Below are 25,935 nucleotides of genomic sequence, written 5' to 3'. Positions count from 1 at the left end.
CTCTGGTTTGAGCTTTGTTATGCCGACCAGCAGTGAAAATGTGATTCCTTTTGGTGAGTTACATTCAGCTACATCCAAGATAAAAACAAATCAAGAGACACGGTCCAGTGCTTGTCAGTAGAGCATGACTTCCCGTTCTACCTGTGTCGAACTGACTTAAGTTTCAGATGGGGCTGGATTTTGATAGAGCAGACAGTAGTTTGTGTCATATTTCTTGGGAGTATATGTGTGAAACTGAGTATTCTGCAGGCTTGGTAGTTACCTGGTATTTCTTTCTTAAGGGAAAAATGCCTTAAAGGAAGTTGAAGGAGCTGATAGATCTGCTGCTTATGTCAATCCGTTGCTGTTGCACAGCACCAGATTTTAGGATGCGTGATATTATAATTCATACACTCACCTGCTTTTAAAGGAGCAGAGTTACAGCTGGGTGAGCTGGCTTGCTGTGCTGGGTAAATGGGTGATTTGCTGCTCTTTATTTCCTGAGAGCTCACAACACTGACTGGACTCATATCATGGCAGGTGGTGAATGCAGAGGATTAAAGACTGTCCCTACCCTGTAAGGGCTAAGACAACTCACAAGCTGTGATTGCCTCCAATTTAACAAGTACCAGCTGTTGTCAGGTATCTCAGTCCAGTCTTCTGGACTTCTTCCCATGCTGGGCTGCAGCAGCAGTGTCAAATATTACACTGCCTGTTTCTTCAGGGAGGGAAAATACAGTCATTGCAGGAGGAAAGGGCAATAGACTGGAAGTGACTACATGACAGCACTTGTTATATCCGACAGGCTGAATATGGAAGTATTCTTGCTAAGCATTCTTCTGACCAAGCTGAACTAATACTGGACCCATACATTAAATGTGAGTTTGTGCAGCCAGTTTTACAGATCAGCAAAGATTTTATGAGGGATTCCCAAAGAATCCTAATGGGGTAGGGCAGCCAGCTTCCCAAATATGCCTGCCCCTCCTTTTCCTCCCATGCATTGGGAAGGCATGTGAAATAAATGCTGCAGCAACTTGGGCTCTGGGCCTGTGTGCAGGGAGGAGAGCAAGGGAGCAGTGCACTTCAGTCTTTCAGTGGTTGAGGTTTGTGGCTTCCTAGATAACTTGTGGTAGAACCACAGAAACTGCTGACTCCTGGGTAATAGTGTGAAATCCAGAACAACTACTGCTTTAGTCCTTCAGCAGTAAAGAGGCACCCAGATATTTGCAGATCATCAGCCAGGAAACATTGCTTAGGTGGAAAGAAATGCAGCAGAGCCAGCTGCAAGAAGGATTGGCACATTGGTCTGAGTGGTTATGGAGGATGAGGTCTGTATCAAGCTGAGATCACACCCACCAGATACTTTTGAAAATGTGTCTTCATGGCAGTCTAGCCATCCCACACTCCCAAGCATGGAACCAGCTATAGCAAGAGGGCTGTATGTACACAAGTGCCTGAGCCAGGTGGGTTGTATGGACACTTATCCCAAAGGTACAGTGTTGGAAAGGCAGGGCTGAGACCTGTTGGAGCTGTTACCCCAAGGGCAGTGGAGAAAAAGTGAAGCATGTGCTTAATGCGTGTAAGTGTTGCCATAGACTGAGCCTGAGACAGTCAGATTTGGACTCATCCAGGTGCATGTAAATGTCAGCCTCGGTAAGTACTAAGAAAGTTGTCTTGAGCTTTCTGGAGTCAGCAGGAGAGCTGGACACCTCTGAGAGGTGATTCATCTCCTAAAATTGGTATCTAAGGAAGCTGGAATGAATCACTCTCTGGAGGCATCCATCAAAAAGGAGAGGCAATAGTTTGTGTAGGAGATAAATACAAGCAATTTGATATTGAGTTGTGTGTCAGTGTGCTGATTGTTTTTACACTTGGATCTTAGGAGACCCATAAACCAGTCTGGATTTATTGAAGTGTTTCTTGAAAGTAAAGGCTATGTCATAAATAGGTAATAATGACATTCATATAAGAGATTTCTGGATTATCCTGGGTCTAAACTCCGTTCACAATAGCTTCATGTCAAAGCAGCCTCACTGCTTTCATTGAAGCTGCTCTTGATTTACTGCAGTGAAAACAAAAATGAGAGTTCAATTCAGAATGTCTGTTTCTTTTTGGAAGTGTCACTAACTTTTAGCAATGACAGGATTAATTGTCAAAGGATTTTTTAATAGAGATTCATAAGCTTTTATTTTGGAGTAAAGTGTGTAAATTGTGAAACTATTGAAGGTGCATCTGGGATAGCTCCTTACAAAGTTTGTGCAGAGGTTTTCTTTAATGGGATGGTGTGCAGCTTTGAAGTAAATCATTTGTGTTTATCTGTTGCTCAGTCAGTGTTGAAGTGGTGAAAAGCTGGTCTGACCCCAGGCCAGTTAATCCTACAATTGGTTTGAGTTAGTATTGGGTTAGGTATATTTTGGGGAAAAGAAAGTCATGTAGATCTGTTGCAGCAAAGGATATCCCTTTAAATGTGTGTTCAAGGGACTGTTTTGGAAGTTGTTATTGAGATGCTCTCATAGGGACTGTTTATGTAAACAAAAGCTTAAAGTAAAATATTTGCTTCAGGGCTGCAATAAGAGGACAAATGCTTGTAAGTTTCTCAGGGTTGTTCCTTCAGACAGGTATGCATTGGCTTCACTTGGATAAAAAAGTGTCTAACAGTCCAGCTCCCTCCTCACAGAGCAGTCTGGCATGGAAGTATCCCCTCAGAGGCTGAGCCAAAGCTCACTGAAATCACTTGGTCTTCTCAGGAACTGTACCAAGGGCTGGATCAGTCCTGCCCTCTTCTTCCTCTGCAGCACTGAAGCAGCTTGGCTTGCCTTTCCCCAGCAGCAATTAGCCAGGAAGCTGCCCTCTGAGATGTTCATGATGTGGAAGGATCTTCTAATCTTTGACACAGCTGTTTGTATGTTTGTATGCCTGGTCCTGCCTTTCCCAGGCTTCATTCTGGATAGAGTCCAGATGGGTAAGGAAGGAGCAATAAGCAGGGGCTAGTTGCATGTGAAAATTTCTGTGCTGAAGGAAGAGATGTTCATACCCTTACTGTGGATCAGTGTTTTCTAACTCCAGATTTGTCACAGCTAAGTATGAGATTTTGACATAACGTTTGTTTTCCAAGGCAAATAGAGGTGCTAGCAATGTTTTTTTGGCAGCAGAATTCAGTCCAAAATACTCCACTCCAAATGGATGTTTTAAATCTTTTTTTTTTTTTTCTGTAGGTCAATGTAGATTGTTTTATGTAGAAGTTACAGAAGTTTTGATTTCAACATATAAAAATCGTTCTTCCTTTGCAGCACTTTCTTCTGTATTCCTTCAAGCTGTAAGTATGTTTTGTCAGGCCCAGTAACTTTAAAAGATATGTAGCCATTATGTTTCAAAATACATACTGTAGCTGCCAGTTCCACTACAGATATTGTCAAATAAACATTTTTTCCAGGATCTGTTCAGACACCCCCATGCTGGTCCTGGTATATTATTTTTGGTGTCAAATCAATGGAATTCCTTGTCAGTGCTTAAACAGAGGCAGTGATAAATTTGAATTACATTGAAGTGATAATGGGGAAGTCTTCTTGCTTAAAGTAAGGAGAAATAAAAAAAGCCAGGGAAAAGGAAAACTTCCATGCTTTTAACTATACTTTCAGTAAAATGTAGATGGATGAACAAGTGGAACAAAGATTTGAAGAGAGATTCAGGGTTTTTAATAATTGTGTTTTGGGGAAGGGTCTTGATCCAGAGCAACACAAAGAGGAGCCATTTGCTCCAGTAAGAAACAAATTGGGAAGTCCTCCAGAGACAGCTGACCACTACACTTATGCATCAGGGCTTCCCAGAATGCAGTCTGCAAGTTGCTTACAGCCACTAAAGCTTTTATATGCTTCCTGAAAAGGTCTTTGTTTGTTTGTTTGTGTTTCAATGGTTGCAGCTGTTGAACATAATGGATGTTGCAACCTGGAATATGTTTTGTGCTGCAGTTCGCGTTCAGAGGTTTTACAGCACAGCATTGGATACAGACCATGCACATCATCTTCCCTGGTTTCCCTGGAAAGCATCCATCTCAGAGCAGGTTCTTCATAAGAACAACATGTAGCTGATGGGCAAAAAGATGCATTTACAGACTTGCAAGTGTTCATCAGGTTTGAATGCAGAAGCCAAGCATCAAGCATATGGCAATTAAAATGGGAACCCCAGCATCAGTGATCAGCTGCTACCTGTGGGGATCTGAGGAGATAAGAATCAACCACAGCATGAATAGATGCTTTTGAGTGACTTATTTAGCAACTATTTCCCACTTCCCTTACATGCAAAAGGTGAATAATCATGTAGGTATATATTTACTCATATGACATGGCTTTATTGAGCATAAATGGAAGCTAATTAAACCTAATGAGGTTTTATCCTTGTAAAATGAACAGAATAAGCTCTCTTCACTTCTACCAATGGCAGTGCAACTCAGTCCCCTTTCCCGTAAGGCCATGTGCATTTGGTATTTCCCTGGCCACAAAATACACATTATCTTCTCCTTACTGACCAGAATTTCATTGCAAAAGTCTCCAGCCGTCACAATCATGAACTGGTATCAACATGAGCATATGCACAAGCTGATGGAAGCAATAGGCCTGTGATGTGTGAGCAAGTCCATCATCATTCATGGATGCTCACTCTAACAGGTAACATTACAGTGTAGAGGAAATATTGTAAATTCTTTCACCATGGCCCAATTTAGCAGGAACATTCAATTGACGTACTTTCCACATAACACCAGACTGGCTTCTACCTTCACCCATCTGTCAAAACCCAGCCATTTTTTTCCGCAGCAGTGGTAAGAAGACATCATTTTGTCAGCACAAAAATAGTGACACATTAAGAGCTGAGATTTTGAGGACACAGTAAAATAAGCGTATTTTAATACTGAATTAGTAAAAGGTAAATTGCAGGTGCCCTGACTGATTATTTTTTTTAAAAGGTGGTCTGCCTCGTGACTGCTGTGGTAGCCGCTAGTGACCATTGCTCTGCAGGACTGTGGGAACATAATACAAAGAAGCTGTCCAGCTCATTTACATCACCTATTTAACCATCAGTTTAGTTGTGTAATCAAAAATAGAATATGTATTTTTGCACATACCAGCAAGCCAAATGTAGGTATCTCTAAATAAGCCAATGCTTTGTGTTGGTAATCCAGTGTCATGAATGCATGGATGGCTTTTAGAAGGGAATTCAGTTGCCTATTTGAGAGGTTCTAAATTTCCATCAGGGCAGTTGGTTAAAAAAAATGAAAAAAAAAAACAATTCTGTGATGGCCTGGCCATAAAACTTACTTCCAGGCTGATTTTTTTTTTTTTTTTTTAAACATTGATTAATTTACTGCAGTCCTTTCAATCCATTTTTGGTGACAAGTTTGAGACCAGAAGAGTTGTCACAAATGAAAAGGAATGATTTATTGTATTCCAAGCACTGCTGTCACATGCTAAATATGTCATATACATGAAGATAATCTGAAAAGACTAGTTCTTGACCCTCAAAGCATAATCACTTCTCTCCAAGCCCCTTGCAAATTAAGAAAATGATTTTTTTTCTACCCAAGGTGAGGACGTATTTTCTCACTATATGAGCTGCATATGGAAATCTCTATATACATGAAAAGCCACAAGTAATGTATAGCATCTTTCAGTGGGGCAAGAGAGCTGCACATAGTTTACAGATGGATGGTGAAAATGATTGTCAGGACAAGGTATGTGCTGCTGCTTCCTGATTTGAATGGATGCAGCAGCAGCAGCTCCTCCTGCAGCTGGGACTCAGAATGGTGTTCAAGAATGTGAAAAGGCATGGACTTCAGTGATATTAATCATGTGGTTTAGGTTAGTCACAAGTACGATTACCTTGCTAAATTGAAGCACACTTATAAGGATATAATAATTAGTGCAAGAAATGGACAGACTTTGTTAGAAGCATGTGAAAAGCATGGGCTCCACTTGCTTGTTTCCTTTTGGTCTCCATGTGCAGAGAAATGGCCTTACTTCCTATGCTATAAAGCATCCACATTTGCAGGCCAAGGAAAAGGATTTGCTGAAATGGAATAATGAACTAAAAATAATCTTAAGAAATGGGAAAGAGCAGGGGTTTGTTTTTACCCATTAACTAAAAGTCATCCACATGGATTTAACTAAGATGTGCTTGATATAATCATATGTGGTCCTTTCCAGTTCTTTTCCTCCTTCATCGCTTTGTGTATCGATTACAGCCATGAAGTGATGAAGAAGCACATCTAGCAGCAAGATCTGGAAGTCTGGCAATGTTTTTCCTATTTGTCTGTGTTTTCCCAATTTCTTCCAGTAGCATTCCCTTAAAATATCAGATGATGCCCAAAATGTCGATTCATTCTCAGCATGAGATTCATCTCTTCTAAAGCCACAAACTGTGTTCATGCTCAGCATTGGTTGTGTCAGTCTACAGAAACTGGATGAGGCTCCTGTACACAGTGAGTTACAGGTATCTGTGTAACCTCTTAGATCAAGTAGTCAGGTTAAAAGAAGGTCAGGTAAAATAGGTAAAAAGTCCCACCCAGTTTAAACTTCTCTGCTCAGGATGGTTATGATGGGGCTCAGGTTGGATGGGGTGCTGAGCAACCTTATCTAGTTGAAGATGTCTGTGCTCATTGCAGGAGGGTTGGACTAGATGACCTTTAAAGATCCCTTCCAACCCAAACCATTCAATGATTCTGTGATTCTGTTATTCTGTTTCTATTCATAGGGAGATGCAGATAGTCCCAGGGCACTATTTTTCTCATCCTAAGATTGACATCTAAAATAAGCTGAAGAAATCCAACCCAAGCTACGTCACTCCTTTGCTCTGGCGCCTTTTAGTGCATAGTGTCATGTGGCAAGCTGTGATGTCACCATGCTGTTTTCTTCTCTGGAGAAGACATGGTCTCACTGCTTAAGACTGAGAGGTCTCTATAAGCATGTGGGGTTTATGAAGCTATATGGAAGTTCAGTGGAAAATGCTGCTCTTGATACCTCTAAATTTGGAGGGTCTGTAATGGATCCCTGCCTGGTAGCTGATAACTGCTGTGTGAGACAAAGAACTGGAGTTAAATGGTTCTGCATTTCCTTTCCTGTCATGTGGGGTAGCATTGCACACATGCAAGATTTCATTGCTGTACTGTGTAAATGGTGATTTGACTCCTTGTGGCTGGGACCAGCTTTGGTTAAGTTAGTGCAGCATGTATCTATTCACCTTCCCTGTCAAACTATATCCTTAAAATATGTTCAGATTCAGTAGCATTAGATGGCCCAGGCTTTCTATCTGTAACAATGAAATATTGATAAATTGCTGTGCTATGATTGCTTTCAAGTATAAGGGAAGATTTCAGTAAATCAAGCAGTGACTTTCGATTAAATGCAATCTCTGGAATCACAATTTAGGTCTCAACTGCTGAGTTTCTCAATGCACAGGAAAAGATTGATGTTGCTTTGTTGTACCAGATATAAATAACTTGGAGCTCTTTTTGCATGTGAGGAAAAATAGATTTCCTTGAAATTTTGGTTGCGGCTCATCTGCTAGACTTCTGCTGAGTGTAAAATGAATCTTGGTCTTGTTCTAAATTGTATCTGAATTGAGATGTAGCATGTGTGCTTCAACTAAATGAAACCTCTTTAAATGATGCATATCAAGTGAGCAGTGATTTGGTCAAGGCACCTTGGTGACTGCTTCTCCAACGGCAGGCGGTCAGCAAATGCTTTATGAAAATAAAACTTCCATAAGTTGGGAACCGGAAAAATCATAAGTGCCTTTTTGAATATTTAGCTTCAGAGGTACTCATGGAGGCTGAAACTAATTTTCAGCTGTCAAATAGACATGCTGTGTGCATCTGGCAGGGTGAATGGCCAAGGGCTGCCATTTCTAATGTGCTTTTCAACCTCAAGAGTGGCTTGCAAGATGTTTACAAAGTTTTATGAAGTAGGTAATGTTATCCTGTTTGGTAAATGGGAGAAGTAACACTTGAAGTTATAAAATGAGTGGAACAAAGTCATGGGGGGAGTTGTGTGATTGTTAGATTGATATAAAATGAATATATGGAGGTGAATAGCTTTTTAAAGGTCTGAAAATGTCCAGTAGGCTCTAAAAAGTTCTGTAAAGAGTAATGCTCACCAAAAACAGGGGAGACAATACAGTGCTTAGACATCATAGAGGTCTTGATTTTTAGAAGTTGACATTTGTGCGTCACAGACTGTGGGTTCTGTACTGCATTGATTGAATTTATAGGACTATGTGGCAAGGTGGAACCTAGACTTTGGTGTCCTCCTTGTGTCACAGCTCCCTTTTACTGGGCAGAGGAGGAAGGAAAGAGCATGTTTGAGAAAGATCATCTCTATGGGATTAGCTGCTGGTTCAGTCACTTACCTAGATGAACGGTAAAAACTGACCTTGGAGGATATAAATAGGCTGAGAAAGGATTTTTCTGTGTAATACGATATTCTGTGCACCTCTTCTTTTGCGATCTTTGTAATTAGACATGGTGAATCAAATAGCTTTAAGTTCATTGAAAGTTATATGAAGCCTTAGCTTCCTTGAGCAAGAGAGTGTTGCCTCGATCCATGCAGTTTCTGGGATCTTGAATACAGTCCTTACTTTAGAATGAACTTCTGTGGTTTTGTTTGGCTTGGAGTTATTTGCATTTGTAGTGTTCTGGAATGGATCATGTTGCAATGAAGACTGTTGCCCTCTGAGATGTCTGCCAAATTTGTTGCAACATTTGGCACCTTACACATAGGTTTTGTCTCTATTTTTGTATTCTTTCAAATGTAAAATAGCTATGATTGTCATACTAAATTGTTCCAAGTCATGGCAAGGTTAGTGGCTGCTCTGGGTATACGTGTATTCTGAAAGTTCAGGTAAGATGGTCACCAGTTGAAGTAGCAGCTGCAAAAAAAGCAGTGGGTGAACTCAACTGACGATGAACACACATTTATATTTACCAAAATGGCCTGTCATCTTGACTTTCTGACTCGGAAGAGGACTCTCTTGTGCTGCGCATGTGTTGACTGACCTCTTACACGGACACCTTACATAAATTTGGAAGTTCATGCAAGATCACCCTGCACACTCTGCCATACTCCAGCATTGCACTCTTTTCTGTTGTTTGCTGGTTCTTAATCCAGTCCTTCAAGCTCTTACTCATAAAATGTGGTGTCAGTGGAAGATTTTTCATCTGACAGCACTGATAATTCGGGGACCTGGGTCTTCTCTGCTGCCTTGTGCCTCTATACAGCCTCCATGTGAAATGAAGCATCTTGATGTGATCTGCATCTAGCAGAAGAAGAAAAAGCAACTTCTCTGAAGATGTGGAGATTCTGATATAGTGCATGTAAAGGCTTAAAACTTCAGTGGTTTAGCAGAAGTCCTTATCAAAAAGATCTATTAGTGACCATGGCTACATTCCATACAAGAGTCTCAAGGACCATTCTGGAAAGAGAAAACTCCCCTCTGGAGAGGATCTCAGCACTGACTGTGCGGTAGTGGTTCCTCAGCCCTCCTTTCTGCCCTAAGGGAGAATGGTGACCTCTTCTTTTGCCTGACTCAGTGTCAGTGCTCAGGAAGGGGCCCACGTGAGTACAAATTCCTTTGACTGTTCAGACGCTATGAATGGAGCTGTGGGGCTAAGGATATACTGCATCATAGGGCTCTCATTTCTTAAAGGCAAGTTTTCATACAGCACGATTTCTTTTTTTTTTTTTTTTTTTTGTACGGGGGGAGAGAGTTAAGTATTTATTTACTTACTTATTTACTTTATTCTGACCAGAGCTGAAACCTTGATTTTTTGCAGTGTGCTTCCTTTCTCCTGCTGAATCGTTTGTATGCATTTCACTGACAGAGCGTTTGAAAGCCCAGCTTTCCTCCAGGGAGTTTACAGCCAAACTGATGCAAACTCTTTCTTCTCAGGTGCCTCACGATCGTCTGTCATCCAATGCAAGCCAGGAGGCAACTGCCCCAGCAGACACAGAGGCATGACTAGGCAGCTCTCCCCTCTATCTGTTGCTGAAGATTCTGCTGCTCCCATTCTTGAGCTGCAGAATCGAAGTCCCTCGGGAATCTGTCGGCACAGCAGAGTCAGGAGGCAGAGCAGATCAGGTAGGCATAACAGCTGCATTCTTGGCGTCACATCATGCCTGCAAAAGGCCTCTTTCGTCTGTCTTTTGAAAGATGGTGCAGAGTCTGAGCATGTTGACGTTGATTTACGGTGCTGTGAGCAGCAAAGCCACATGAAAGCCCTTCCTGTATCTGTGGGCAAACTGGGGTTAGACAGGAAGGAAACAAAGGTGGGAGGAAAAGGCCTGAGCCTCAGTAGGTACATGTATTATGTTAGATATCTCAGAAATCGTAAGACCACTAAGCACAGAAGATCTTGAAAGGATAATTAACGCACACACACAAATTAGCTTTTTTAAAGTGGTTATGTTTCCTCAGCTTCAGCCTGGCTAGAGACCAGGACCCTTAAAAACCAGCCATGTTCCTTCTCGAAGATAATGGCAGTCTCAGCTCACACCATGGACAGTCTGGTGAAGAGGAAGAGAAGGAGCAACAGGTGGAAGGATATCTAGGGAAGACCATCACAGTTCAGATCATCGATCAGCTGCACATCAGGGCTTCCATCAGGAATATGTTACCCACTTTACTACAGAAGTTTAGCTCAACTGACCCTAGAGATTTGGTGTACACTGACCTCTCCATGGTATCTACCCATTACCAGCAGGGATGGGATAGAAGCAGTTAAAATATGCAGACACAGGCTTTTGAGTCTGCAGAATTGTACTGTTGAGAAGGAAACAGACATTAAATGACTGAAATAATTTAACTATACAAGTTCTTTGGAAGACTGCCCGTGTAGATACTGTGAGCAAAAAGGGGAGGAAGAACAGGCTGGATCTCCCTTGCACACTGGAATTGTAGGAGATGAACCTTCCTCTTGTCATTTCATCACCGATGGCAGCAAGAGCCAGCCATTTTCTTCTTGTGTTGGAAAATGGAGGGATCTCATACTTCAGGAATACTCTTTTGATGGAAACCCTCAGAAAAATATTGGAAGTGATTGTTGCTGCAAGGAGTGAAAGATGCAGCATCTTGCAGTAAAGATGATATCTAAGATACCGGAAAACCAATCTATTATATCTTTTGCAGATATCAGCCTGAAATAACTCTCTGCATGCTGGCACTAGGGGTACATCCAAAATCAGAATCTGTCTAAGAAGGGACTTTAGGCCACTTGACAAAAGAGTAGTGCTTTGACATCATACTCTTCTAAACTTTTCTTTTTCATTTATTAATTTCTCTTTTTATCCTTATCTTCCCTTCCTGATCAGGGAGGTCTAGATAGGGCTGACCTGACAGGTAGGTAAACTAATACAAAAAATACTATTTTCCAAGATGTGGTTGGCAAATAGTGAAAAGTGTTCAGAAGATAAACTGTAGGATTTGGTTTTCCTCATCTCACTCTCCTGAAAAATGAAAGCGAAAAGCTTTTCTGTTACCATCCTGTCACAGAGACATCACAAGCAATAATTATAGGTAAATGGATCATGTAGGGATATTTCTGTTAGCTGCCTTTCAACACAGTTTGTCATTGACCACTGTCATCTCAGTCTGTTACCTGCAATATCATTTGCATTCTTTCCCTGTCGTTTCATCTGTGTTGAGTTCTCAGATTGTTTCTGTGCTCTTGACAGCATAAGTCTGTTGGTTTGTTTCAGACCAAACTAAATGCAGATGCCAGGGATTTTTTCTACCTTGCTAAATGTAAGAAGCTGTCTGCCACCACTTTGGCTGATCAGTTTCTTTTTCCTTATTAACATATCATTCAGTATCTGAACACAAGTGCTACTTTCTAGCTTACTCCAGCCCCAGCTTCATGACTTGGAAATCATGAAACCTATTTAGTATGAATTATGTGCCTGCTTGCTGCGTGTCTTTGAGTTCAAGCCCTGTAATTGTTTTTAAAGACATTTGTTATATTGCCCTCTTGATTCTTTGGCCAGAATTTAGGTGTGCACATCCCTTGGATTTTGAAAGCAACTGTCAAGCCTCTATGTCATTATGGCTGCGGTTCTATCTGAATTTCACTTAAATTAAATATAAGTATCTAGTATAGGAAGAGAAAATTGTCTCCAGTGGGCTTAGATATACATGAGAATGAAATCAGCTACCTTCTTACCATACTATACTTGCATTATCGTTAAATATAAAGGGCCCCTAGACAATATATTTGGCCTGAACACACAACTGTTTGCTAACTACATTACGTGGGATGATTCCTACCCATTCATTAAGCACTTAAGAAAACTCTCCACTATGTTTAATCAGGCTAAAACTTACATAGGTCTTTAAATCCAAGGTAGGACTTGCTGAACTGTATGTTCCTGTGCCTTTCCCTAACATTCAAATTTGGGACTCTTAAATCCAAGGGAAATGCTAAAGGTGGTGTCATGCATAGTAAGAGCAATTACATAGTTATTTGGTAGTTGGAAAATGAAAACATTGATACGTGTGCTTTAGTCTTTCATTGTTGTATGATTATTTTAGCTGTTAGCTGAAGAAGGACTAATTACGTGGTAGTTTTGCTTAGCAGGAAAACCTGCAAGTGGATGTTACATAATATATTTTTTCAAGCCATTCTAACTTGCAAATAAACTGTAATTTACCTTATAATAGAGTATGTCAGTCATTGGTAGTACCATAAAAATACCTGTTTCTTTCTCAGGAGCCAAAGACAATGCTAAAGTGATGCTTGCCTTTTCAGACCAGTGTCTGCATGTTTTTAATAAACCTGTAATTTTGTTTCAATTCTTGATTCACCACTAAACAATGGTGACACAGAATGCTGATTATTTTTAAGAAAAAAAAACACCATACAATTGCAATTACAAAAAGCTCCATGTCCTGGTTAGGAAAATTCTTGATTGCAAATATGCTCCCTGTGATGATGAATTGGTTTTTAGATGGTGTAGTGTAATAACTTTGAACCTTAGCCATTTCTTTATAGCTGTAGCAAGAACAGTAATACAAAAGGGAAGTAAACCTCAGTCTGAAAGGCTATGATTTTCACATTTAAGTTGAATGTAGTATGGCATATGCTCTCACTGCAGTGGATATATAGCTCCTCTTAACAATTGTATTGTTTCTTATATATATCACATCACGTGTTGATGTGACTAATGATTGACAGTAATAATTAAGAATAGCTGCAGGTTGTGATTTTTAAAAGGAGCTTCTGTTTATTCTATCAACTTATGTGATATGGAACTAGATGGTCTTTAACATCCCTTCCAACCCAACCCATTCTATGATTATGGTATGCTTTAGTGGAATACATAGTTGGATCTCAGTGCTGCCACATGAGCTCATGGAGTAACAGTGTTAGTGGTCCTCAGTATCCAATGCAGTTCAACTCAATTGTTTTCAGCTGGGATCTGTGAAATCAGAATAGGGTTCACGGGTTGCATCTCTGGAAGATGTAGCTGGAGAGCAAGCCACCAGTTGGTAAGATTAAATTCTCTACATTTCTGTTAGGAAATCAGCTGGTCTGCAGATTAGGTATGAAAAGTCCTGCACTAAAATAGGAAATGACAACTTCCAATTCCTCCTTGTTTATGTGTAGAGATTTATTTATAGGCATGCTAAGCTTCAGTCTTGACCAATTTCCTTTTTTAACTTTGAAAATGTAAATGTATCAACTTTCTCCGCTTGGGCATATAAAACCAACAGACTGTTTCTTCTCCCATCACAACTTGGAAATAAAAAAGCAATCCTTGAGTTAAAGTCTTGAATAATAATAACTGGCTCCTGACTTCAGATGTACAGGCTCAGTTCTTAAGTTGCACACATGCACAGTAATTGACTTTATAATGTTGGCTCCAAGGTTTATAGCTCTATTCTAGAAGTTCGGCTGACAGAAGGAATGAAGGGCTGATAAAATAAATAGTGGCATAGCTTAACCATAACACCGTTACCTCAGGCCTCGGTATAGTGTTTGTATTTTGTTCCTATCCCCTTGAAGTGACAGAAACAGTATTACTGTCTCTGTGCAGGATTCCAGTGTTCGTGGGACATAGGGGACTTACAGAGAGAAGGCAAAGGATGGTTTGTGTCTGGTGTCTAGATCAGAGGGGAGATTCTGCTAAGAATTGTTTTGAATGTATTCATAATGTGCACAACTCTTTTCTTCTTCTATTCTTTTCTCTTCAGGAGAAGAAGGAACACAAACACACACAGAGAGCAGCAGCCAAGAAGCTGAAGGACAGACACGATGCCAGTCTTGCACATCCACATTCCTCAAGCTTATCTGGAGATTTCTGATCATTTTGTCCGTCTCTTCTTCCTGGGTCGGGACCACGCAGTTTGTCAAAATCACGTATGAGACCTTTGACTGTCCTTTTTTCATGACTTGGTTCTCAACAAATTGGAACATTATGGTTTTTCCCATTTATTATTCTGGGCACCTTGCAACTGCACAGGAAAAGCAGTCTCCAATCAGAAAATTCAGGTAGGCTTTATTGTGGCAATATCCCTTTGATCAGCCTGATCTCTGTGGACTGAGGTCACTGCTCTTCTCAGTTTGACCCATGGTGTCAGAAGGCAGAATAAAGGCAGAAAATCTCATTCATAAATAGCTTACAAAAAGCTAAAAGATGACTCATATATGCTTGAATAAATGGATCATTAATTGTTAGAGGGGGTTTTTACTGAGTTGAAAAGGTCAGTAATTTGCTTATAATCTTGCTATTATACTATTTAATATCTCTGTATTTTGTGCTTGTCTGGATCAGACAATTAACCTGTTCTGGTCTATTTATGATAGAACAATAGTGTAAAGGGGAACCAAAACGACTCGTAGTTGAGAAGAAAGATGCTCAAAAAGCTGAAGAGATGGCTTCCATGCAGGAGCCCATGGCTTGCTCTCTATGTTCGGTCAGTATAGCAGGCTGAAAACTTCCCTTTCCTCCTCCTGCTGCATAGCACAGAGGAAGAGGATCCTAGTAGACTTCTCTGCTCTCATTTTTGAGTGATAGGAATTAAAGCAGGTTGCAGACTATTGGTTTTCCTCCCCCTGTAGCTCTGAGGAGTAAGTTGGCATAGCAGCCTAGTGGCTGCCATCCTTAGGAAATGGTGTGAAGGCTTTGTCCTTTCTTCCATCCTGCTCCATGTGGAAATACCTCTTCCTCTGTGTACCAAAAGCCAGGGGAAGACATCCCTCTGACTCCAGCCTCCCCTAATGCTACATGGCAGTATGTTGTAATTGAACTTTCAACTTCAGGTGCAAAGAAGCCCATAGTACCAACTATAACATTGTTCTGCGGGGCTGGAAATTTGTAAGTCCCTCTTCAATAGGCACTGTGGAATCACAGAAATACAAGGTTAGAGAGGAATCCAAACAGTTCATCAGGTCCAGCCACCAGCACCAGCAGGACCAAGCTGGCTTAGCTTCACCCTAGCCAGTTCTTAAGAAAGCTGTACCTAACCTGTCCTCAGGGCTTGAAAGTACCACCATGGTATGGGACAATTCATTTCCCAGTTCCTCCTCGACTTCCATTATTCTACCAATATGACAGTGCCGTAGAAGCTGCTTTAAAAGATGGAACTAAATTCACCTTGCCAAGACATAACACACCTTGCCCATGGAGGGATAAAATTCACAGGATGATTTTGAGCTGATACCAAATTCTGTTACTCCAGTGCAGACTTGCTTTGAAAATAATCTTACTGACTTCAGCAGAATTGTCTGTTCTGCAAGGTATTAACCAGCGTGTGGCACATACCTTGTTCCTGCTGACAGAGTTCAGCACAGTTGTCATTGAGCGCACAGCGAATTCAATTTGTGACTGTCAGGCTGGAGTGTAGCAGGACCAAGTTCTTCTCTCAGCTGCTTTTGCCAGGATCTGGGATGTAATATGGTCCTAAATTCTTATATCTGTCAATTCAGCATGACTGAAATTGAATAGTTGCACTTAATTAACTGCTTCTCTGAAAACCCTAGTGTACGTTAATGATGCCTTCATTCAGATTCCTGCTGGAGTATTTGTGAGAACATTAACAGTGTCAGCTTGGCTTCTGGGTATGGGGTAAAGTAATAGCAAAAGCACAGCAGATAAGGAAGAAGGTGAGAATAAATATCCTTGCAGATCGATTTCATTGCAGTTAGTTGGTTGATTATATATCCATCAAAGCAAAATTTGGGGCAAAACATTTGTGGCAATGCATAATATAAGTATGCTTAAATAATTAACAGATTTCCCAAGCTGTTAGGAGTTCAGCTTTTAAAGTTGAGGACACATGCTTACATGCCCAGAAGAATTTCTGCACACAGAGAGACGTGAAGTAGGTTTGTGAATGCATGGAAACAGGAGACCAGTGTTAGAGCTGATGGGCATCTTCCCAGATTTCCTATTCCAGATATGTAGGGAACTCACATGCTAGGGATGAGGTAACTGCTGACAAATACTGAGTTTATTATCGGCATCAACTACTTTGTGCCGTGTTATGACTTGACAAGACAAACTCTTTCAGTTTAGGTATGGGAAAGGGCACATCTTCAGGGTGAGCACTTGATTTTCTGGTGACTTAAAGAAATTAAAAGCATCATTTGTAGTTTTTACATTTAGAGAGTTGTAGGCAGATTTAGTTCAAAAAGGGTGTTGGAGGTTATTTAACCCAACCTTCGACCAAGGACAGAGTTATTTTCAAAGCTGGATGAGTTATATAATTGCTTGGTTTGTGTTCTTGATATAGTTCCTGTTACAAAGCATTTTATTGCATTTTGTACGATTTCTTGTTGCTTCATTTGCTAGTTTTATTTCTGTGGAGTAGCTAATTCTTGGTGAATAAAGCCCATCTTGTAGTGATTCCAAGCCTGCCTCAGAGTATAGAGGTGATTTCTCTTTGTGTTTCTGGAGGATGTAGTTACTCAGTCGGAGTTTTAAAGACACATGATATTTTGTCCAGCAGATGTTCCTGGTGGATCAGAACAAACACTGTCTGTGATATCCTGGCTGAAATCAGCGATCATGCAAGTGACTTGCAGAGTGCTGCCCCAGGCTAGCAAAGCTGTAGAGAGCCACTGTTACTTTAATAAATTCCACTTGGAAAGATAGAAGTCTCAGTCTTCAACTCTAGATTTGCTTCCTGAAAGATTTATAATCTTTGAGATTGTAAATTGTGTATTTCTTACTTTTTACACTTTATCTTGGAGGTCACATTTTGTGATCTTAGAAACTAACTCATGGTTATTACCTCCATGCTGCATTTCAGTAAAGTATCTTGGTAATCTTGAGGCAGAAGAAGCAGCTCTTGGTATCCCCTCAGTATTGTGGATAAGAGGCATGTCCCACATAAGAAGCTTGAAACTCCTTGCATTAGTTCTGAATAAAACAATCTGAAGCTCAGTAAGCTCAGCACTAGGAAATCTAACCCTGCCAGTATTTACCACAGCAGAAGACTCTGCAGACTTGACATAGGATCCTAATTTAGTTATAATTTGGAGTAGGTGGATAATATTTTCAATGTCAGTGAATTTTGCCTCCTCATCCGCTGTCTTGGCTTCTCAAGGACAAACACTGTGACATGCAGCAGCTTTCTGTCAGAATATATGCACAACGTAATAGCTGAGGTTAGTCCTACAGGCGCTATGCAGCCTTGAGGCACTGGCACTGAGTGTTGGTAGGTGTATGTTTAATAAATATGAACATGTTGGGAAGAGTCAGTTTTCTAGTAAAAACAGAGCTCTAAGTAGCTGATACGTGCTGTCATCTGTCATCTACAAGTTTTTCACCTACAAATCTCTCCATGTTGCTTCAGTAGCTCAGTCCGGCTTCCTCAGCCACTTACAGAATACACTGCAAATCTAGATCTTCCCTGTGAAAGGCTTTTCAGAGGAGAGATGAGGATTTCTGTTGCCTGAAGCTGCTCCAACCCCAAATGGCTCAACAGTATGGTGCCCAAAATGAGGGCTTCCCTCAAACTATTCCTGTTGGGATACAGCATTCCTATGGTGCTGCCCCCTGAGCCAGACACTGCTTATGTGAGAGGTTCATGCACAATTCCCTATCCTTTTGCTCCAGCCCTGGAGCAGACAAATACAGATGTCCAGGCTCCTTCCTAGTGTTCAGACTTGGTCAGTCCTGGAAAACAATTCACCAGTTGCTTAACCACCATTACTCTATCTGTCTCCTCAAATGGAGCTGGAAGGTATTTTATTGCAGTAGATGCCATCATTTAGATAGAAGGACCAAACTGCATATTAACAACTTGTGCTCGGAAAAAAGATCCTGTGGTGCTTCTTGCTACCATAGTGTCACTGGTGGCCTTGCCAAGTTTTAATCTGGGTGATGTAATTACATCCTCTGTATTCGCATTACCCCAGGTAGCATCTGTAAGCGCTGTGTTTTCTGTAAGCTGTTTTAAAAACAGTGCCTGGATTACACTCCAAAGGTGTCTGTGTGTCAGGGGTGAATAAACGCATTCTTCTGCATGGGCTGCCATTGGAATAACTAAGATGCAACACAAGCCATTTAATGGGTGCCAGAGGCAAAGCTACATGACTGCCTGAGGTGCTGCAATTCCTGAGAGCATGGCACACTGCCCAGAGCTGACGGCTGAGAGCTACCTGCAAATAAAAAGAGCTATTTATGTTAGAGGGCAGGTTTTAAATAGACTTCTTGTGCATTTAGAAATAGTTTGTGTCATAGTTTCAGGGTCAGCTGCACTTAGACATGTCTCTGCCTTTAAGTCAACAGCCTGCAGGGGAGATATCCATGGATCCCTCTTTCCTGACCCCAGAGTTTTAATCACTGTCACATCTGATGACTCCTGCAAGTTTAATTTTAGTTGCATGCCAAAGAGGCTGAGTTAACCACTGAGCAACCAGCCCTCACAAAGCCTGAGGCAATCTACTGTAGTCCATGACTGGGAAAATACAGTATTCTTCCTATCTCTTCATTCACTGAACATTATTCATGGAGTTCTCCTAGGCACAGAGGTGAATTTGTCAAGTCTCTGTCTTGCTCAGCATGACCCTGTCACAGGTATTTGCTGTATTCTTTTAATTGAGAAGTGAGGAAACACTAACCGATTTTGTCTGATCATTGTATACTGCTGTGTGTGATGGTGTTTCTTCCATCTGCTTAAACAGTCTGGGACCTGTGAAGCATTTCTGGATTTCTTTTCCTAGCTGTGAATCTCTGCTCATCCCTGCCACTGCTTCTGGGAACTCAGATAAGTGACCTTTGAAGGGCTGCCACAACTGCCTCCCCCAAATAGTTGACCAACCCACAGAGTCCAACCTAGAATAATATAATAATCACCGAGTCTTCCTTATTCTGAGGACTCACAGTCAGGGCACTTTGGAGTCCATCCTCCTAATTCTGCTCTGAGATTGTCTGTGTGCAGACATCCCAGAGATATGCAGGACAACAGAACCTAACCCATTCTGGCATCCCCCTCACCCTTTTTGGCTTTGGAAGCCACCTGCCTTCCCCGTGGATGAAGGAGTAGAAGCATCAGGTTTATTGATTTATTCCCATCACCTCTCTGGCAGTGGGGGCCATGATGGATGACTGTGGTTTAATTTCACATAGCACATTTATTGAAGGACTTTTCTTGTGGCCTTGGAGACTCCACCAGAGTGGTGTGCTTGGATAATTTTGCTGTTGCCTTTGTATGCTGTCAGCACGTCACTAGGGTATTTAACTGTTCCCTGCGTTACTGTAAGCAGCCTAAGCATCCTTCTGTCTTGTTTTAACACAACACAAGCTTGTTTCCTCCGAGACAGATCCTGAGAACTTCTGAGACAGGTTGGATTTACACCCATGTAATGATCAAATAATGCATCAGAATTGCTGGCAATGTTCCCACTGCAGGAGAGAGCAGGCTTCGTACAGGTCTGAGGTTCACGATACAGACCTGTTATTGCCAGGAGACCGGGCCTGCTGGCTCTGTTGTCATGTAACGGTGACATAACCATGGTGCACCCAGGTCAGAGGCCACCTGTCTTGAAGTGAGATATAGTCTGAGCTTAGAATCACACTCTGCATCCAGCTAAATTTCAAGGGCAGAAAATCATCTTTTAAGTGTAAACTGCTGTATCTGCATGTCAACAAACATTCAAGTCTGTGCTACCAGTGAGTCCGTTCTCACACAGGGAAACTCATCCCTTTTAACTCCTGTTGCAATCAGTGATACAAAAGCCTACAGTCAAGCTTAAGCATTTATTTGCTTCACTATGTGCTTTGTATCTCAGATAGATGATACACACCACTAGCTGTTCTCTTCCTATGTGTAACATTTCTTTTCTGGTCTTTGGAGAACAGGATGACTTCTGAGAACGTCAAGGGCAACTAGAGTGAATGAGAAAATTAACAGATCTGCCTGCCTGAGTGTTATCTTGTTCGACACCCTGGCACAGAGTTTGAGGAAGGAATTTATTATTACCAGAAATGACTACTTTGTACCCAGGTCATTTCAGTGGCAATAGGGAATGAATAGTTACTAAGAAGAATCGCAAATTCATTTAGGTTAAGGCATAGCTGATCTCATATTATGCATAGATGTTATTCCACTTTTCTCAAAATGAAAGTGCTGGTGTCCAATCTGAATATGTAAAAAAATGCAATACTTTTAACAGCAGGATTCCCCAGAGTTACTAAAAATGATTTAGGAGTCCTGAAAATTATTGTCTTTAAAGGCAAAGCCAAATCAAGATAATTATCACACAGCCACCTCCCACATGCCTAAAAGTAAAAAATGTTTTCAACTTCACATTGCAGTGTAATCTCTTGTTACTAATTAGTTCTGCATATTAGCAGTCTTCCAATGCAACCATATTTGGCTGTGAGTACTTTTTGGCCCCGAGGCATGCCATTTAGATTAGTCACTTAATGTTACCTCTTAAGGATGTATTGCAGATCGATGGTACCTTATTTCACTCCACTGGTGTTCCAGTTGTATAAAGGATTCACTTGCGGGACCTCTCATGTTTTAAATAGACATGTCAGAGAGCCTACCATGTCAAGAAAGGAAGTGTACTGGGAATATCTTGAAGAATATTTTGAGGGATAACTTAAACCAAGAATGCAGACAGTGGAGTTGCTAAAAAAGTCCTTCCCAATTTGGGAAAGGTAGAGATGTTTCAGAAGGGGTGTAGTAATGTGCCTTTAATCAAGCTGCATGCTTGAGTACTTGGTCTCCCCTTAGTCCACACAGTACCGCTTTGCCCAGGCGTGCTGTCCTAGAAAGCAGTGTCTTCTGAGCTGACCCTTCCCTTTTGTGAAATCCTGAGAAGCAGACAGCTCACTGGAGTTGTGTGTGACAATGGGAAGCTAAAAATTTTGTTTGCAATTTAATCCACAAGGAAATGTCTCTAAGCATACATATCTTTGCACTGTGTAATAAAACAAAGCTGTTAAGTACCCTTCCCTCCCCTTATTTTTCTTACACTCTTGTTCAGCTGGCTCAGTTCTGCTGGCTGGTGACTGACTTTCCTACCATGGTGATGTGTCTGGCAGCATTTTTGAGGATCTTTAGAAATTCTTAAAATTTACTTTGCCATGCGTATGAATATATTTCAGTACGGATAAAATCAAGTTTTGGAGCAAAGCAAGAAAAAATTGTCAAGCTACAGAGAAAAAAATATGGTTATAATCCCTCTGTTCATGGCCTCGAAGGCAGAGTCTGAGAACTGCCAGTGCATTGTAGATAACCTTCATCTCTGTGTGTGAATCCCTGGGATTATTGTTGCATAGAGTGTGATTATTCCAGGTAAGTTACTTCTTTTCTATTTGTGAAATTACGTTTTAAGAAGATTGTAGGTTATTTTCTCTGTGTGAATTAAACAACAGATTCTTACGGGTTTACGAAGTAATTACGAAAAGCACTTAATTGAATGTAATAAAAGTCTAATGAATCTTTGCTGTGCTGGTGTGAATGCTAAGGCAAATCCTAACTGAGTTTTAAACTCCTTTCTTTTCATAGGGAATGCAGTCGGATTTTTGGTGAAGATGGTCTGACGCTGAAACTCTTTCTTAAAAGGACTGCTCCCTTTTCTATTCTGTGGACTCTGACAAACTACCTGTATTTACTGGCTTTAAAGAAGCTGACAGCCACAGATGTCTCTGCCCTATTCTGTTGTAACAAAGCTTTTGTCTTCTTGCTTTCTTGGATCGTGCTGAAAGACAGGTTCATGGGAGCAAGGGTAATGACATGCCTGCTTTTCAACTCTCTCCTGTTTTTGTAATTTCATTAAATCCATAAGCTATTGTGCTGCCACAGTGCTGCTGCATTATGGTATATGTATATATACCATGGAACCATTTTTCGTTTAATTTTATGATGCAAACCTCAGCCTGAAGATCAGTTAGAGATCTCAGGTTCCAGAAGTAATTCAATGAGGGAATTTCAAGAAGCTATTACAGCTAAGTGTAATTTGACAAATTGGAATAGGAGGACTTCTAGTTTTGTATTAAACCTATTCTGTCTTGGGTTACAGTGCTGAAGTACAGTCAATTAATTCTACTTAAAGCTTAGCGATAAATGCTTAAGTTCTCACCAAAGCAGTTTTATTCCTTGTTTGTGTCGATAGCTATTTCCAATGTGTAATATATTTTTCTTATGCCTCCTATTACTTTTTACACACACATATATATGTGCCAAATTTGGTTTACAAGGAGCAGCAACTATTTTGCATTAAACCAAAGTGTTTTGTGACTCACTGGCAGTAATGTGGACCCTGCAAAAAGAAAGAAAAGAATTCAGACGAAACGATGTGTGCCTGTATCTGGGGGAAAGCAAGCATATTTCCTGCAATTTTACATACACAAATCTCCTAGTATGCATCGATTTAAACTGTTCACTTTATATGTTGGCTAAGGAGTAGCTAGGATTTCTGCAACTTCTGGTAATAGATTCCCCCACTGAAATGGCTGAAGGCCTAATGGTCATGTTGAGTACAATCCTGATTGAACTATAAAGAGACTTGAATTTTATTAGGGACTGGTTGGGGTCAGGTATGATGCATGTGACCACAAAGGGCCATCAGCTGTTGGATTTTCCACGGATGTTTTCATGAAAAGTGTAATGCATCGGGACAGTAATCCAAGTGACTTTGTTTTTTAAAAAATGGGCATAGTAGCTTTTTTCCTATTAATAGTGTAATAGAAGGGTTCAGAAATGAAAGGAAAAGGCATCCTGTTTGATGGGCATATGATCTAGCTCTTGCAGCAGCCGTCAGCACACTGAACAGAGCACTGTGCTGGGGGTTTAGAATGTAAGAGGAAATTGTTTAAAGTAAAACAGTTCCCCTAATTTCCTGGGGAGATGGGCTGGTTGGCACAGTACCTGAGCACTTCAAGACATCTCCCAGGAGAGTTTTGTTGCACTGGCTCAATGGAGAGTCTGCTAGACCAGGGGAAGTTGAGGAGGTGAACCCATGATTCACAGACCTCAGCTGTAGTGCCCTTGAAGGTAAGGACATAGACATTTCATCTTGAAGTGCTAAAGACAGACACTGGTGTAATTATTTCAGTTACAACTTGAAACACAGGAGCATCAGTTGAATGTGACCTACATCAGTGTGCTGATGACTAACACAAAGAATACAGAGGGTTTAAAATCCTCAGTTCTTCTTTACAGAAATTATCAGGAATGGTAATTTCCCTTCTCTGCCCCTTGATCATCTCAGATTTCAGCTGAAAATACCGGAAATTTTGTAGCTTTTAATCTATTTTTTGTCTTAAAGCAACCTCTTTGTAGAACAAGCATTGCTTTTGCGTTTTGCTAGCCTAGTCTCTTAAAGAAGCCTAGGTGAAAAATACTAAAGCTATTTTCAGTTACTAGTTGTTTTTCACTGACTAAAAAAAACCATTGCTATAAATATGTGGTAGTATTAATGCTGTAAACACTGTGAGGTTTGCACAGGAAAAGCCTAGCAGAAAAAGTGAGCAGCAAATTCTGCACATAAACTAGTTTTGCTGCTAACTGGCAGATCCTGGATGCACTTTGCTGGGAGGGTGGTTAGCAGCATTTTCCAGCTTCCTTCCTTCCAGAATAACACTTGATGATGTTAATAACCACACAGAAGTGTTTGAGAACGAAAATCCAACAAAGCAGCACAGACCCAGCCTTTTGTGCTTTGAATGCCTCTACTGCTTTTATACCTCAGCCTCTCAGACAGCAAGTGTAATTAGGTTATTTGGGCAGTGAGGAGGCAAAAAGAAATAAGGGCTTAATGGTATACTCTGAGCCAGTGTTTTCGCTAAAGCACTCAGCACCCAGTAGCACAGCCAGTTTTCAAAGGAGCTGCTCCTAGCAGCTATTTCAGAGCTTCAGAGCCATTGGGGACTCTGCGGCATGTTGAGGTGGGGATACAGCTGGCACCTGTATACCTAAGGCAGCTTTCATCTGCCTGGACTTGAGAACCAGCAGCTGTCAAGGCTCAGCGGCTCTGTGGCAGATTCCCAGAATCGCCAGCTCCCTGTCTGCCTGTTGCTGCTGCAGGTGGTCTGTGAACTGCCCGCAGACACCCATAGGTGCGTAGTAGCCACATGTCCTCTTGTGTGATGGCTCTCTGGTCCCTGTGCTGTGTGCTGGCACACTGCTTCCACACAGCCTGGAAATCAGGCTGGGGGGCTGGATTTTCAGGTAGGCTGTCTAAAGACAAGCCTGTCTTGATGGCCACCTTATGGTATGGCATGGCATAATCTTGCCTGTGGAAGCATTGACTAGCTGCAGAAGGGCTGCTGGGGACTGCATGCAAAGGTTTGTTAGCCCTGGCTGCATCCGGGGTACCTGGAGTGTGTGTTCTGCAGCAAGAGTCACATGCCCTCAGCAGTGATGCTGTAGCGTGAGAAGATGCTTGCACCCAACCCTAGAGAGAAAAACACCAGCTGGAGAAAGAGTATTCATATAAGAAGGACATGTACAGCAATGACTGTATAGCTATTTACCGATGAAGGTAGTGTAGGTGCTTAGGTACCTTGAAGTATCCACTCCCCTGCACAAGGAAACATAGCACAGTCCCTGCCTGCACTATAATCTTCTTTGCTTGGACATTTCTGAACATCTCACAAATGAATAATGTTGCACTGGGGCATGTGGAAGTCCAGGCAGCTTTGGCTCAGAGCAAGCACAAATATTTACAAGACTTCATGTTTTTGAGTAATTCCGTTGACTTGTGTTGCTTAGATTTAGCCACATGCTTAAATGTTTGCATATTTAAGCCCTTGGTTGTGTTTCATTTGGGAAGTTGAATTATTGCTTATTGTTTAGATACAGAGTGTTTTGGAGACTTTTAGCCCCCCAGAAGCTTGAGTCTACTCTGGCGACAGGTTTCTTTCTTTACAACAGCACCTTATTTTCTGCTGTGCTCCACATGGGAAAAAAGTGTTCCTGAGTAAAATGTTGATCGGCCTTGCTCTCTTCTAGGGCCATGGGGAGAGGCAGGCTGATTTCATTCTTTGCCTCAGAGGCTTGAAAAGAAGTTACTACCTTCTTCCATTAATTGAAAGCCTTGTTTAATGAGCTGTCAGCTACAACAACCAGCTTGGTTTCACTGTGACCTTGCTGCTTCTTGTCAGCTTACAGAAGCCTGCAGGATGTGCTCTCAGGTTTCTCAAACAAACATGACAATTGCTAGGCAGGTCAAATGTGCTAATGCAGTGGTGTACAGTTTGCAAGCAAAGCTTTGAAACTTAAATAATGTTCTCGCAGCTTTCTATTGTCAGGTCTTTATCTAATGTCTCATCAGATGGTGCTCCATATGTGTCCATCATTTCAGTTGTTTCAGGAAAAAAAAGTGCCTGGCTTTCCAAATAGTTGATTAAATTAGGAAACTGGCTCTCTAAATTTGGTGTAGCCAGACTGGGAGATGTTTTTCCCAATAGGAAGAATTTCTTATTGGGGATGATGGATCTACTCTGATGGATC

General features: G+C 41.2%; 1 protein-coding gene across 3 annotated transcripts in view; it reads left to right on the top strand.

Moving 5' to 3' along the window:
- SLC35F4 (solute carrier family 35 member F4) overlaps nucleotides 1-25,935 on the top strand; it is a 127,372-nt gene that overhangs the window by 92,327 nt on the left and 9,110 nt on the right. The window contains exons 2-4 of one of the 3 annotated variants that reach the window (XM_061462625.1): nucleotides 9,916-10,104; nucleotides 14,215-14,509; nucleotides 21,988-22,207. In XM_061462625.1, the coding sequence (XP_061318609.1) occupies nucleotides 9,916-10,104; nucleotides 14,215-14,509; nucleotides 21,988-22,207 (704 nt within the window). Of the gene's footprint in view, nucleotides 1-9,915; nucleotides 10,105-14,214; nucleotides 14,510-21,987; nucleotides 22,208-25,935 lie in introns of those variants that run through there. The other 2 variants (XM_061462626.1, XM_061462627.1) reach the window with 2 other exon arrangements.

Source organism: Pezoporus flaviventris, unplaced genomic scaffold (assembly GCF_033815535.1).
Source record: "Pezoporus flaviventris isolate CSIRO_AGI_PZ_B2104156 unplaced genomic scaffold, CSIRO_AGI_Pfla_v1 ptg000035l, whole genome shotgun sequence".
Lineage (NCBI taxonomy): Eukaryota > Metazoa > Chordata > Aves > Psittaciformes > Psittacidae > Pezoporus > Pezoporus flaviventris.
Note: the sequence above shows the minus strand (reverse complement) of the source record. Positions and strands in the feature narration are given on the sequence as shown.